This window comes from Nerophis lumbriciformis, linkage group LG07, assembly GCF_033978685.3.
Source record: "Nerophis lumbriciformis linkage group LG07, RoL_Nlum_v2.1, whole genome shotgun sequence".
Classification (NCBI taxonomy): Eukaryota; Metazoa; Chordata; class Actinopteri; order Syngnathiformes; family Syngnathidae; genus Nerophis; species Nerophis lumbriciformis.
The window spans coordinates 6,374,303-6,391,087 of NC_084554.2; the positions used below are offsets into that span (position 1 = coordinate 6,374,303).

The 16,785-nt window shown below is 39.5% G+C and overlaps 2 protein-coding genes across 3 annotated transcripts in view; both read left to right on the top strand.

Annotated features, from left to right (window-relative positions):
* The window catches only part of LOC133609863 (SCAN domain-containing protein 3-like), a 229,434-nt gene that overhangs the window by 9,652 nt on the left and 202,997 nt on the right, over positions 1 to 16,785 (top strand). The window lies entirely within an intron of this gene.
* Positions 12,176 to 15,729, top strand: LOC133609158 (major histocompatibility complex class I-related gene protein-like). The gene is made up of 4 exons (XM_072913560.1): positions 12,176 to 12,299; positions 14,504 to 14,812; positions 14,978 to 15,082; positions 15,680 to 15,729. The coding sequence occupies exons 1-4, from the start codon at positions 12,176 to 12,178 to the stop codon at positions 15,727 to 15,729; spliced, it is 588 nt and encodes a 195-aa protein (XP_072769661.1).

Sequence of the window (16,785 nt, forward strand, 5' to 3'; positions counted from 1 at the left end):
CAAATAAGATGCCAAAAACCAACCACTTTCATGTGGTATTGGACAGGAAGGAGGACTTTTTTCTCCTCCATTCGAAAATGCGGACCTTATCAGCACCACTGTCTGATTCCAATCAATGCAAGTCATCTGAATCAGGTAATACACAAACTTATATTCTTGTCTTCATGAAAGAAAGTAATCTATATGTGTTAAACATGCCTGTATTATCTTTAAACACCTTAACTTGTTAACAATATTAACTATATGTGTTAAACATGCTTGCATTATCTTTAAACACCTTTAACTTATTAACAATATTAACTATATGTGTTAAACATGTTTGTATTATCATTAAACACCTTTAACTTGTTAACAATATTAACTATATGTATTAAACATACTTGTATTATCATTAAACACCTTTAACTTGTTAACAATATTAACTATATGTATTAAACATACTTGTATTATCATTAAACACCTTTAATTTATTAACAATATTAACTATATGTGTTAAACATGCTTGCATTATCATTAAACACCTTTAACTTGTTAACAAAAACATATGTTTCATAAATAAGTAAATATAAATTATATATATGAATGAGGTAGATCCCCACGACTTGATCAATTGAAAAGTAGCTCGCCTGCAGAAAAAGTGTGAGCACCCCTGATTTAGACAGTGATTTAAACGTGGTCTGTGTCGCCCTCTAGTGGTAGGATAGGGTAACTACTGTGTAACAAGAAGTATTAACAGGGCGAAAGTTGAGCTGGCGAATTATGTCGTCAAGCAGAAACATTGTTGCAAACAAACACTTGTTTAAAGCTACATCTAACACATTATAGGCATTTTAGCATTAATAACCGTGCTATATTCGACGTATACTTACATTTTAGTCAGGAACGCACACAATGCTGTTTACACAAGAGCCCATATTACGCAGAAACGCTACAAACAGGAAATTACGTCTCAGACTAGATCGCCAAATTAAGAGCACAGAAAATCTAACATCTCAAAACTGCGTCAGAATAAGATAAGACTAAAACACTTTCTGACAGTGTGCTTTCTCCAAGATATTCACCATATGAGTTCATTAAGGCACTTCAAACTCCTTGCCCTGCAGCTTGAATTCTGCCATGGCCAAGCTCTCTTCATTGTAGGCTGTTAGAGACCTCCCTCTGTATCATTTATTATCCTTCTTTTAAAAAAATAAATAAAAAATGTTGTCATAAAAAAAATACAATCATGTGTGCTTACGGACTGTATCCCTTGCAGACTGTATTGATATATAATGTAGGAACCACAATATTAATAACAGAAAGAAACAACCCTTTTGTGTGAATGAGTGTGAATGGGGGAGGGAGGTTTATTGTGTTGGTGCACTAATTGTAAGTGTATCTTGTGTTTTTTATGTTGATTTAATAATAAAAGCATATATATGTAACTGCTGTGTACCCGTCCCGCCAAGAACCCACACACAGGCTGTATTGGGTGATGTGGTTCTTTACTGGTAGCTGCAATGAGTGATCAGAACGCACGTACACACAATATGTGGTTAACACCTCTGCTGATTTCGATGTCATTAGCAGAGTACAGGAAGTCTGCTCAAGTACATAACATTTTCATATTTTTACAATTACATGAAATGCAATTACAGATGTGACTTAATACAATGGTTTTTAACAGTATACTTTTTTCGTGTGTGATCGTATAGTGGTTTTAACTTGCTTTTATCTTTACTGGTATTACAATTAACTCAATAAAACATATTTTTAACTTCGTTTTTAACCAACATCATCCTTTTTAAAATATTTATGAAATAGAAAATAGAAAAATACAAAATACAATACATGACACAAATAACTAAATTGACTTTTAGCACCCTCTGGTGGTGACTAGCAAATATGACAGACCACGTTGTTCGCATGTTAAAATGGCGAACAATACAAATTTAAATATGAACGTCTTGACACGTAAAACGCACATAGTGCAACAATTATTACCTGCAATGAGTGATCAGAACGCACATACACACAATATGTGGTTAACACCTCTGCTGATTTCGATGTCTACAGGGGGAAAATAATATCGACTTCAGTGCAAAATAGTAATACATCTGACGTGAGCAACAACCAATTCAAAACGAAAATTCCACAACGTAGCATTTCAACTGCTATTAAATAACTGTGTATCTTACAATAAGTCTCAAGTTTTAGTGTAATATATAATATTTTGCAGAGCAATATCAGAACGTGGATTACCATCAGCAGAGTACAGGAAGTCTACTAATAGCTTCCGGCTATGGTTATGGTGTTAGTTTATTTCCAGGATTTGTTGCCACTATCTTAATAATTCCAGCAGGGGTCACTGTAGGCCCTCTTTTACTTCCTGTTGTGTTTCTTTCTGCAACTGCCTTCTGGACATTGGATTTATGGCTCTTTGTTAACCCTTTTTTTCTTTTCAGCAACAAAATAATTGCTTGTAGCTGTCATTAGATGAGGATCAGAATCATTTCAATGTACACAAACAAATAGTGTATTGGTAAGAATGACTCTAAAATATTGGAAATAATTGTATATGTATGTTTTTACTGTAAATCCTCCTTAAGGTGGTCACATATCCCCATGCTGTAACTGTGAAATCAATATTTATCATGTTTTCCCTAATTTAAAGAATTTAGCCGAATTGTAATAATATAGATACAAATACACTGAACAAGTAAGAATAAAATGTGTTTATATGTGCATGAACGTGTGAATAAAAGTTAGGACAGAATAAAAAGAAGGCAGAGATTAATTCATTGATTAATATACTAAGTCATTAATGTCTCACACAGAATGGTTTTACAATGTCTATAACTTTATTTTTGTATGAAAAATACGTTTTCTCTCTGTTTTTGAAGGGCTGAATAAAGTCTTGTCAATATCGAAATTGCAATTTTAACCTCAGAGACATTTTTCTCTGAGGTTATATGTATCTTCATTTTTTGTGAAGAAATGTTGTACCTTTTTGCTTAGTTTTCTTTGTACATCATTTTGACTGTTTGAAAAAGCACCAAATCATTGAATTAAATATTTTATATTCAAATGGAGTGTTTGAATGTTCTCCATATCCAATATTATGTAAAAAAAAAAAAAAAAAAAAAAAAGGGCCAATGTGGGAACCTGGAAAATAACAAAACAGATTTGAATGTGAAAAAGATGCGAAACTTGGAAAAATTAAATGAAACTGTAAAAAATACAAAATAAATATGATTAAAAACGATTTTAAAGGGTAAAACTAATTAAAACAGTAAATAGAAATCAACGTTTTAAAAACACAGAGGACAACAGAGGACCACACAACTCACGTAGTGTTAAAAGCCAGAGAATAAAAGTGGGTCTTAAGACGAGACTTAAAACAGTCCACTGTGGGAGCAGTTTGAACATGGAGGGGCAGAGTGTTCCGGAGCTTAGGGCCGACCAGAGAAGGCCCTGTCTCCCCTGGTTTTAAGTCTGGTCTTGGGCACCACGAGCTGGAGCTGGCTCTCGGACCTCAGAGCGCGCGCAGGAGTGTAAATGTGGATGAGGTCCGAGATATACTGAGGTGCCAGTCCATGTAAAGCAGGGGTGTCCAAACTTTTTCCACTGAGGGCCGCACACTGAAAAATCAAAGCAAGCGGGGGCCATTTATTTTAAAAACCAATACAATATATGTATAAAAAATATACATTTAGGCCTCCACTCGGGCTTGATCCCGGGGATCCCAAAGGGTTTTTCTCAAAAAAATATAAAAAATGTGTCATTATTCAGTATTATTATTTGTATTATTATTCAAGTTTTAAATCTCTAGATCAACATTAGGTCTATCTGTCAATATAAAGTTTTTTAAAGATTTAAGTTGTATGCTCTTTTTGTCAAAGAAAACCATGTTTTTTTTATGGAAAAAACACCAAATATGCAATATTTTCACCCAATAAAATTTTTAAGTGGAATATTTGAGATTATATAATAATTGGAGCCTTAAAAAGGTCAATAACACCATTGGTTTTAATTCATTATTATTTTTTGAGCAATGACACTTAAAAACAAATCACACTAAAATGATTGGGGATCCAAAAGGGTCCTACTCATTAAAGTGTTACAAAATAAATTATACATTTTTTTTAATGTTTACATTTAACACAATAGTCTCGAGATCAACTTCAGATCTATCAGTCAATTATACGTTTTATTGTTGTTTATGTTTTTTGTTTGTTCGGCGGCAAACTTGTCACACCTGTTGTGCTTGTCAGGTCAGGTGATTTCCCAGAAAAGCCACGCAGGCATTTACCTGACGTGGCCACAAGGGGCGCTTGTAGAAGACTTCTTGTCAGTTGACTGCTGCCACTTTTCAGCAATAGCGCCACCAGGGGGTGCACTGCAAAAACTGAAATCTAAGTAAGATGAAATATCTCAAATAAGGGTGATATTTGCTTATTTTCTGTCTGATAAGATCATTCTTCTCACTAAGCAGAATTTATGTTAGAGTGTTTTACTTGTTTTAAGTGTTTTGGTCCTAAATGATCTCAGTAAGATATTACAGCTTGTTGCTGTGATTTGATGACCTATATTGAGTAAAACATGCTTGAAACTAGAATATCAAGTGTTGCAAAGCTGTGTCATCAACACTCACAAGTATAAAACTACTTTTTTAAAGTAATCATTTCTTATTTCAAGCATGAAATAAAAAAAATCATGACTTTGACACAATTGTGTCTCATAATTAAAACAGATGAAAAAGGGCTGTCAGTTGTTATTGCTGTTGATGAAAAGTAAGATGCAGGCTATCATTATTTGTGTCAATGTGGACTTCCTCACGCTGCAAGTGTTTACTGGTCAGACAACACAATGAAATGAAAATAATGTCAAAGAAGAGGGGAACTGATGACTCCATGTTAGTTGGTCGAGTAAAAGACAAGCTGAAAAAAAAGATGACTATGTCTAGAGTGTAGGCAGTGCTGTTAAGTTTCTCTGTGTGTGAATAAGTGGAGAATGCGGAAACTTTGAGGCATGATGCAGCTGACTTGTTGATGAACTAGTTTGAGAAGAATGTTTTTGTTTTCTTCATAAGTGGACTGTACTTGTCACTTTTGTAAATATTGACTATTGTGTGTGAAGTCCTACTAAAGGTGAACATTCAGTTGAAGAATTAGGCCATCAAGTTAAGATAAATGGGTTGAAAAATGTGGATCAAGGATACTTTATTGAATTGATTTCACTTTCATATTTGAGATTGTCACCTTATTGTGGTTAAGAGCTACCAGCAGGAGCTTAGTCTTCAGGTGGCACACCCAAGTTGCACAGGTGTGACAAAGTACAATCCTCTTCTCCAGGATGGAGTTGGACTCACAGGGCCTGATTTGTTAAAGGTTTGCGTGTACTAAAACAGGTGCAAACCTGATGGCACACGCAGAGCTGATCTACTAAACCTGTGCAAAGTGGATGGCGTCTTTTAAGTGAGCAGAATATGCAAAATAATATGCAGAATATATGCTGATCATTAAAACAGCCACGATACTGGGAGAAAATGCCAATATAATGATTTATCACGCCCAATATGATTTATCTGTCAAGACTTGGACTTTGGCGTGGTTTGTTTTCCCATGGCGCAAAGGATTTGGACCGGACATGGCGTGAAGGTAAATACATGATTTAATAATAGACTATAAAAAGTATAAACAAAAGGCGCGCACAAGGCGGTGAACAAACTTGGCTAATAAAACAAAACTAGCACAAAGGCAGAACTATGGAAAAAAAGGAACAAACAAAAGGCGCTCACAGCGGAGGTACAAAACAGTGGCTTGAATAAACAAAAAACTTACGTGGCAAGAAAAGAGCAGCATGAACTATGACCTGGACAGAGTAAGCAGCGTGTCAAGAGTGCAGAGCATGAATGTGATGTCGCCAGGCAGACCAACAGAAAATGACAGGCTTAAATAGTCATGTGGTGATTGAAAACAGGTGCGTGAGTTCAAATGAATCAGGTGCATGAGTCCAAGACGTGAAACAGGTGACACTAATGGTTGTCAAGGTAACAAACAAACAAGGAAGTGCAACCAGGAACTAAAAAGAGTCAAAAAAACAAACAGCACATGGCCAAACAAAAACATGATCAACAGACATGACATCATCAACACTCATCGCTGTGGTGCCAGCACTATTTAGCTTTTATTTAGTAAGTGTGCACACTGACACTTCCACACACGGCTGCAGGATCAGTGCTTGTGCTCCACACACACACATTTGACACATATCCTCTTTTCAGCAACATCATTTTATAGCTGCTAAACGACTTAAGGGGCTAATTTAAAAAAAATGGATTGATACATTTTTGTGGACTTTATTATTTTTTAATGTTCTTTTTTTCAATATACAAACCCCAAAAGCAGTGAAGTTGTCTCGTTGTGTAAATGGTAAATAAAAAGAGAATACAACAAATCCTTTTCAACTTATATTCAATTGAATAGACTGCAAAGACAAGATATTTAACGTTCAAACTGGAAAACTGAGAAAGTTGAGGAATGTTTAAACACTTATTTGGAACATCCCACAGGTGAACAGGCTAATTGGGAACAGGTGGGTGCCATGATTGGGTATAAAAGCAGCTTCCTGTCAAAGACAAGATATTTAACGTTCAAACTGGAAAACTGAGAAAGTTGAGGAATGTTTAAACACTTATTTGGAACATCCCACAGGTGAACAGGCTAATTGGGAACAGGTGGGTGCCATGATTGGGTATAAAAGCAGCTTCCTGTCACACCTGGGTGAAGTCTTGTCTGGGTTTCGTCTGTTGTCATGTTGTCTTGCCATTTCCTGTTTTATTTTGAAAGATTAACTCTCCCTCTCGTTTCAGGTCACTTGCCTTTCCTCCTGTTTCACTGGTCTGAAGTCTCTCCTGGTTGCCTGATTGTTCCCACCTGTGTCACACTCCCTCATGTGTATAAATGTCTCGTCCTCCTCTTGTCTTGTGCCAGAGTGTCTCGTTACTTCATGTGCGTACCTCCAGCGTTCCCTTGCCATAGCATTGTCCACAGCCACAGCCACGTTTCTTGTATCTTTTTTGGATCCATGGGAGTATTTTGATTTGTAAGTTTTCTCAGGTAAGAATAGCTTCCTAGCATCACCTCCATTGGAGCGGCTTTTGTTATACATAGTAGTTTTTTGTTCATAGCCCCTTTTTCCCTCCGTAGACGGAGCGTTTTTGAGTTATTGATATTTTTGTTAGTTTAGAGCTCAGGTCAGTTGTGTTTTTATAGCCTGTTTGTTTCTCCTGTTTTGGACCCCTTCCCTTGTCCAAATAAATATATTGTCTTCAAATCCTGCATCTGTGTTCAGAGTCCTGTTCTGGTCGTGACACTTCCATGAAATGCTCAGTCATTCACAAACAAGGACGGGGTCACCACTTTGTCAACAAATGCCTGAGCAAATTGTTTAAGAACAATATTTCTCAACCAGCTATTGCAAGGAATTTAGGGATTTCAACATCTACGCTCCGTAACATCATCAAAAGACTCAGAGAATCTGGAGAAATCACTGCACGTAAGCAGCAAGGCTGAAAACCAACATTGAATCCCCGTGACCTTCGATCCCTCAGGTGGTACTGCATCAAAAAGCCACATCAGTGTGTAAAGGATATCACCACATGGGCTCAGGAACACTTCAGAAAACCACTGTCAGTAACTACAGTTGGCCGCTACATCTGTAAGTGCAAGTTAAAACTCTATAATGCAAAGCAAAAGCCATCTATCAACAACACCCAGAAACACCGCCTGCTTCGCTGGGCCCGGCTCATCTAAGATGGACTGATGCAAAGTCTAAAAGTGTTCTGTGGTCTGACGAGTCCACATTTCAAATTGTTTTTGAAAACTGTGGGCGTTGTGTCCTCCGGAACAAAGAGGAAAAGAACCATTCGGATTGTTCTAGGTGCAAAGTTCAAAAGCCAGCATGTGTGATGATATGGGGTTGTATTAGTGCCCAAGGCATGGGTAACTTACACATATGTGAAGGCACCATTAATGCTGAAAGGTACATACAGGTTTTGAAGCAACATATGTTGTCATCCAAGCAACGTTATCATGGACGCCCCTGCTTATTTCAGCAAGACAATGCCAAGCCACGTGTTACAACAGTGTGGCTTCATAGTAAAAGAGTGCGGGTACTAGACTGGCCTGCCCGTAGTCCAGACCTGTCTCCCATTGAAAATCTATTTGAAAGTCTATTCAATTGAATATAAGTTGAACAGGATTTGCAAATTATTGTATTCTGTTTTTTTTATAGGAATTACACATTGTGACAACTTCACTGGTTTGGGGTTTTGGATATTAATTATGAAATGCTGTTCCTAGATTACATACATGCTAATAAAAAAAACTCTGCAATGATGTATTTTACAGACAAAAAGTTACACACTTTATCCCATGCTTGTGCAACAGCACACATCTCATTGTGAAAAATGTGAATGTTTGAAGGGGAACAAAATGTGATCTCTGAAAGGGTTACATGTCTCAAATTCTACACAGTAGGACACCCACCCAGACATACCACATACAGAATCACAATCAGAAATACTTTAATAATCCCCGAGGAGAAATACAGATTTTCAGCACAATCCCATTCAGGAGCAAACAAACATTACAGGGAGACAGAACAGGATCACTGAAGGGTCTGCCAACTTCCGGCGCCTCTTAAAAAAAAGGTGAGAAACAGGTAAACGCTGGGGGTGAGGAAAAAAAATCAGTGTAAACCTGGGCCCCTGGAGAGGGGGTCCAGACTGAGGCCAATGGGAAAAAAACTCATAGCCATAGCACAAATAAACATGTGTGTTAAAGACCACAAAGGACATTAAAGACATTAAAAGAGCAGAGCTGATGCAACCAGCCACTTTTACACACAGCCTCAAAAGTAGAACAACAACAACAAAAAACAAACATATACACTCTGTGGTGTTCTACACATCGTCTGCTAGGGTGGGCGGAGCATGGCCAGAGACAAGAGCAGACCCAACAAAGCAACCAAGAGAGCCGACTCCAGCCTCGGCCGCCCACTAACTCTCGGCAGAAGTCATGAAAGTGCTACCCCTTGTCACACAGCCCCAAAAGGCAAAAACAAGCCCACATGAAAAGAAGAGGGAAAATATCCGGAACACAAAAGGATGACACAAGAGCACAGAGCTCCTGCCACCAGCAGCCACTACAGCGGCGCCATCTTGTACAGCTCATGAAAACAAGATATTTTTCATATCATTTATATTAGAAAATGTTATAATAAAAATGACTGCCATTAATTGATTATTATAATTCAACATTTGACTTGTTTTGTGTGGTTTGTAACATTAAAAACTTTTTTCTGAGAATAGTGAGAGAGTTAAAGTAGTGAAACAATGAGTCTACTTGTTCATACAATAATGTGTGTAGAATGAGCTTTGACAGGGCGCAGGCTGGACTCTGGACCAGTGGTTCTTAACCTGGGTTCGATCGAACCCTAGGGGTTCGGTGAGTCGGCCTCAGGATTTCGGCGGAGCCTCCACCGCGGAGGTCAGGACACACCCGACTCATCGTGTAAATAAAAACTTCTCCCTATCGGCGTATTATGGATACCCCCAAACAATGTTCCCTCTAATTTTCCATATGCGTGGACCTACTCAGTGGCCTAGTGGTTAGAGTGTCCACCCTGAGATGGGTAGGTTGTGAGTTCAAACCCCGGCCGAGTCATACCAAAGACTATAAAAATGGGAGCCATTACCTCCCTGCTTGGCACTCAGTATCAAGGGCTGGAATTGGGGGTTAAATCACCAAAAATGATTCCCGAGCGCGGCACCGCTGCTGCTCACTGCTCCCCTCACCTCCCAGGGGCTGAACAAACATTTGATGGGTCAAATGCATAGGACAAATTTCACCACACCTAGTGTGTGACAATCATTGGTACTTTAACTTAGATGTGCACACTGAGGCCACACCAGGAACACACCTGTCCCAAACCTGACTAAATACCAAGTTTAATGTTTTATTATTATAATCAAATGACAGAAGTCATTTCCATGGGATTAATTTCTAAAATAAGTGTTTTGGCCCACTTACAATGACAGTAACACAACATATTGTTGTTCATGAGCTGTGTACTAGTATTGTATGTCTGGGTGGGGGTCCTGCTTTGGAAATAATTTGTACCCCTTTCCGATATCGCATTTAGTTCCCACTAAAACATTCACATGTTGCACAATGAGATGTAAACATCATGTGTACATTCCTGTAACTTTCTGTTTGTAAAATATATCTTTATTAGTATTTCTTTAATATAATAACATCATTTCATGATTAATAGTTATACATTAAGATTAAATTAAGAATTATTTATTTATTTTCACTAAAGAAGGGTTCGGTGAATGCGCAACTGGTGGGGTTCAGTACCTCTAACAAAGTTAAGAACCACTGCTCTGGAGCCTACGTTAGCTGTCACCTGACTGTGCTACACTCTGGACAAGTCACTAGTTCATTACATAAAACAGTCGCCAGTTGATTGTAGAGCAAGGATGCGACTGTGCATGTGTGTTACACACAATTGTATTGTGACACATTCAACTTCTACTCAGTAAGAAACATTGTTCTTAATAATTACTGAATCATGACCTTAGTTACCTTATCATGATGTGTTTCATGTGCTCTTGTAAAATGTGTCATTGAATAATAATACAGCATTTACATAATAATACTCTGACTTGTTAAGTGTCCATCGTGAAAGAAAATGAAACAAATTGTGTGCATGACGCCAGGCACTGTCAAGAAGAGTAAAAAAGACAAAGATTGAAGGTGGCAATGAATGGGGTAGAGGGGCCCACAAAGATACTCTTTCAGAGGGACCACAATTCCCAGCAAGGGCCTTGACAAGCAATATTAAATAGATGATAAATAACTATGATATCAATAAATGTAACAATGTTATATAGCAAAGTAAAAGTTGTGTTTCTTATCTAAGTAAATGTAACTGGTTACTACTCACCTATGTGGATAAGTGTGTTCACTTTTGACAGCTACGACAAAATAAAAGTCAAAACATAATAAAAATGATTTATTTGTCATAAGAAACCATCTTTATCTTTCGCGACGGTCGCTGCGTTTAGAAACAAGCATGCAGTCAATGTTTGGCTTCACCGTGTCTAATTTCACTTTCACTTTCTTTGATATTGTGCCAGCAGAAGCGTCTGCCTCACACTTTTCCCCCACGTTCAGCACTTTGGCCACAGCCAGTCAATGGGATTAAAAGTGACAAACATCTTTTTGTTTCGTGCTGACATCATGAACTTGTTTTTATTCTTTCTTCTGGTCGTGCAAATGCACAGCGTGACGCCTGGTAAGTCCTTTTTATAACTTTATAAATGATTATTCATCAATTCTCTTTGTGCCTTCACTTATTTCACTTTTGAGAGTTTCTATTACTTATTAATTATATTCATTCTTATATTATTCAAGCTCTTTATTACTTCATCCTGGTTATTTTTAAACATATTTTATTGTTTTCCTTTTTTCTTTATCACTCAAAAAAATATTCAAAGTGTTCCAAGAAAGTTCTAGAAGCAGAGAAATCCTTTATTTGTTTTCGCTTCAGTTTTTTCTTGTTGAAAGACTTATTTTTCCAAGGCTTGTAAGAAGGAACACTGACTTCCTGAAATCTTCAACCACGGAAGTGTCAGAAAGTAATCAAGTGTAGTAACATCATCCCGCCACAAGGTGTCAGTAAGAGTCGACATCAAATGGGCAGAACAGCTTGTGTTCATATTCAGCCTCCATTGGAGAAAAGATATGTTTATTTTCAAAATGTTCAAAGTGTCAACAGATGTCCAATAATAAAATATATTATTCATGTGTTGTACTTGTCATAGAACACCATGTGAGTCTTGACTGTGATATCTAGCAGTGTTTGATGTTGACTTTAAGACCCCACTGAAGACTGAATGAGCTCAAATATTCACAGTGCAAGATTGTTGAACATGAAACTAAATAATAAAAAGTCATCTTGTTGTTGTGTTCTTCTTTCAGTGATTCACACGCTGCAGTATTTCTACACTGCGTCCTCTCAAGTTCCAAACTTCCCAGAGTATGTGATTGTTGGTTATGTTGATGGAGTTGAGATTAGTTACTATGACAGCAACATCAGGAAAACAGAATCCAAACAGGACTGGATGAACAAAATCACAGCAGAGGATCCAAAATACTGGCAGAGACAAACAGAGATCAGTGTTCGTCATGAGTTAATTGACAAACACAACCTTGAAGTTCTTAAGAAGCGTTTCAACCAAACTGGAGGTTTGTTTATGTTGAACTTTCTACTACTTCAATATATTTGATGTACTCTTGTTATACTGTAGTAAAACACACATTACTGCACTGATATACCTTGTCTCTGTCCATCCCATAATAACCTACACAAATACTGTGTGTGTGTGTGTGTGTGTGTGTGTGTGTGTGTGTGTGTGTGTGTGTGTGTGTGTGTGTGTGTGTTTGTCTGTGTGTGTTTGTGTTTGTGTGTTTGTGTGTGTGTTTGTGTGTGTGTGTGTTTGTGTGTGTGAGTGTGTTTGTGTGTGTGTGTGTGTGTGTTTGTGTGTGTGTGTGTGTGTGTGCGTGTGTGTGTGTTTGTGTGTGTATGTGTGTGTTTTTGTCTGTGTGTGGGTGTGTTTGTGTTTGTGTGTGTTGTGTGTGTGTTTGTGTTTGTGTGTGTGTGTGTGTGTGTGTGTTTGTGTGTGTGTGTGTGTGTGCGTGTGTGTGTGTTTGTGTGTGTATGTGTGTGTTTTTGTCTGTGTGTGGGTGTGTTTGTGTTTGTGTGTGTTGTGTGTGTGTTTGTGTTTGTGTGTGTGTGTGTTTGTGTTTGTGTGTGTGGGTTTGTGTGTGTGTTTGTGTGTGTGTGTGTATGTGTGTGTGTTTGTGTGTGTGTTTGTGTGTGTCTGTGTGTTTGTGTTTGTGTGTGTGTTTGTGTATGTGTTTGAGTGTGTGTTTGTGTGTGAGTGTAATTGTGTGTCTGTGTTTGTGTGTTTGTATGTGCGTGTGTGTGTGTGTGTGTTTGTGTATGTATTTGTGTGTGTGTTTGTGTGTGTGTTTGTGTTTGTGTGTGTGTTTGTGTGTGTGTTTGTGTGTGCGAGTGTGTTTGTGTATGTGTGTGTGTGTGTTTGTGTGTGTAATTGTGTGTGTGTGTGTGTGTGTGTTCGTGTTTGTGTGCGTGTGTGTGTGTGTGGTGTGTTCGTGTTTGTGTGTGTGTGTGTGTGTGTGTGTTCGTGTGTGTGTGTGTGTGTGTGTGTGTGTGTGTGTGTGTGTGTGTGTGTGTGTGTGTGTGTGTGTGTGTGTGTGTGTGTGTGACTGCTTTACAACACTTTGTGTGTCTCAGGTGTTCACATTGTCCAGTGGATGTCAGGATGTGAATGGAATGATGAGACTGATGAGGTTAAAGGTTGGCGTCAGTCAGGTTATGATGGAGAAGATTTCATATCGTTGGACATGAAGACATGGACATATACTGCAGCAAAACCACAAGCTTTCCCCTCCAAACTCAAGTGGGACCAGAACATATTTCTACTAGACTACCAGAAGTATTATTTCACTGAGGAATGTCCTTCTTACTTGAAGAAGCATGTGAAGAATGGGAAGAAGGTCCTAATGAGAACAGGTAGAAGCACACCTTGTACTTTCACCTTTTAACATGTTAGCACTCCCCCTATAGGAACATTACTGACATTACACTCTGTCTCTTTATACTCTTTTCTCTTTCTCTCACCTTCTCTCCATCTTTATTTCCATCCACACCTTCTCTCCATTTTACCTCCATCCACACCGTCTCTCCATCTTTACCTCCATCCACACCGTCTCTCCATCTTTACCTCCATCCACACCTTCTCTCCATCTTTACTTCCATCCACACCTTCTCTCCATCTTTACCTCCATCCACACCTTCTCTCCATCTTTACTTCCATCCACACCTTCTCTCCATCTTTACCTCCATCCACACCTTCTCTCCATCTTTACTTCCATCCACACCTTCTCTCCATCTTTACCTCCATCCACACCTTCTCTCCATCTTTACTTCCATCCAAACCTTCTCTCCATCTTTACCTCCATCCACACCTTCTCTCCATCTTTACCTCCATCCACACCTTCTCTCCATCTTTACCTCCATCCACACCTTCTCCCCATCTTTACTTCCATCCACACCTTCTCTCCATCTTTACCTCCATCCACACCTTCTCCCCATCTTTACTTCCATCCACACCTTCTCTCCATCTTTACCTCCATCCACACCTTCTCTCCATCTTTACCTCCATCCACACCGTCTCTCCATCTTAACCTCCATCCACACCTTCTATCCATCTTTACCTCCATCCACACTTTCTATCCATCTTTACCTCCATCCACACCTTCTCTCCATCTTTACCTCCATCCACACCTTCTCTCCATCTTTACCTCCATCCACACCTTCTCCCCACGTTGTCTTCTGTTCACACGTGACATCACTTCCTGTGCAGAGCTTCCAGAGGTGTTCCTCCTCCAGAAGACGCCATCCTCTCCAGTCACCTGCATGGCGACAGGTTTCTACCCCGACTTAGCCGACCTGTTTTGGAGGAAAGACGGCGAGCAGATCTTCGAGGACGTGGAGCACGGAGAGCTGCTCCCCAACCACGACGGAACCTTCCAGATGTCGGTGGAGCTGAAAGTGGAGGTGACGGCCGAGGTGGAGGGCAAGTACGAATGTGTGTTCCAGCTGTCTGGCGTCAAGGAGGACCTGGTCACCAAGCTGGAGAGAAGAAGCATCCTGAGCAACGCAAGCCATGAAGGTGAGAAAGACACATTTAGTTGGAGATGTTTCCCATCACAAGTCCACCTGTCACCATTATTGATCCATGTCACCATGACAACGCTTGACGTCTGCATGCAAAGTAGTCATGAAGGTTTCCTCTTCATGCTTTGTCACTCCACTTGTGCTTTTTTGCTCTCCACAGACAACTGGAGCGTCGCCCTCGCTGCCACGGCGGCGGTCGTCGCTGTGGCGGCCGTCCTGGCGGCCATCATCATCGCCATGGTCAGGCGTCACAGAAACAGACAAGGTGAGGGACACCAATGTCCTCCGTCTTCTTCTTCTTCTTCTTCTTCTTCTTCTTCTCGGTCCAGGCCGTGAGTTGATGCTTTCATCCGGGCTGCATGTTTTAGTTGCCTTCCAGCCAAACACTCAAAGATCCACAGAGACAGAGCGCACACTCTCACATAGAAACACGTGAGGAAAAAGTCCATTTCACCTTGTTTCACTTTCATTTCAGCCCAGTACGATCCAGCTCGTAAGTAAAACATCTTTTCTTTGAGCCGCAAGAAACAAAGCCGTGGTGAAGCGTCACTCACATGGAGGTCTGATGTGGACCTTTGTTACAAGTTTAGCCTGAAAATCCCAACTTGAGCTGACTCCTTCACAATAAAAGACCCTCCTGTGAGCACACGCAATACAAAGTGTGGCATATCTCACGTTTGACATGAGTCCTCATGATGAGGATCAGCCAAATGAGACCTCAAGTGTGCTGACTCATCAAGAAGGTATCCTAGTCAGGAAGTAGAAGAGCAGACATGTTTCCAAGTCACACCTCAAAGATCTGATGTGAGTGACGAGGCACCTTCTGGATGTTCTTCCTTCACCGTTTGCGTTTGTCCCTCAGCTCGCCACGGCGGCGTGGAGCTCTCCGAGAAGGTGGCGGCTGAAGGCTGAGTAAGTCTGCACCTCCAAATGTTCTTGTGTGAAGATGATGTTCAACTTGCTTCTGTTGGGAATGTGCTGAGTCATCTTCTTCCTCCAGGATGCTTTGTGCACTGGAACACAGAGAGATGTCTCCATCGCTGAGGGACGTCATGGAGATGTGCTTTGTTCTTCATCCCACTGCTCCTCACGCTATTCCATCTATTATTATTTGGCCGTTAAAATACTTTCAACATTAAACGCTGGTGGCTAGAAAATCATTCGGGGCTCACGTTTAATGGCCTTGACATCATGACGAGGATTTCTTCTTTCTTTGAATGGCCGCTGCTTATGATCAATATCACATTGTGTCACATCTCTGTCAATAAATCCGTTTGTTCTCCACTCGTCTCGCACTGCTTTCTTGGCGACCAGGAAGGCTCTCGCTCATAACAAGGGTAGAAATAAGTCATTTTTATTTATCTTGTATTTTTTCATTCAACACTTAAATCCCTAGATCAGTTTCAGGTTTATCTGTCCATATCATATTCTTTTTTTAATATGTTATGCCCTTTTTGTCAAAACCCTGTTTTGTTATGGCAAAACCACTAAATAATAATTTTTACTAAACGTAACTGCAATCTTAAATAGGTCAATAATTCATAACATCATTGATTTTAATTCATTATTTTTTGAGCAATGACAATTAAAAAATGTCTTAAAAATTTTAAAAATGTATTTATTTTTTTACTTTCAACACTTAAGTCTCTCAATAAACTTCAGATCCATCCCTCGTTTCTGTGACGACCTGTCACGTCAGGTGTCACATGGTCTGTTTGCGTTTGTGTTTATCTCCTAGTCAGCGCTCTTATTTTGGTCCCACTTCCTGTTTGTCTCCCTGAGCGCTTTTCCCTCCTCACCTGTCGCTGATTGGCAGCCTGGCCACACCTGGTCATGGGGTGAGGGTGATGGGTCAAATGCAGAGGATAATCTCACCACACCTAGTGTGTGTGTGACAATCATTGCTACTTTAACTTGAACTAACCAGCTGGCTTCTATTTATGCCTGCCTCGCCCTCCAGTCAGGGCT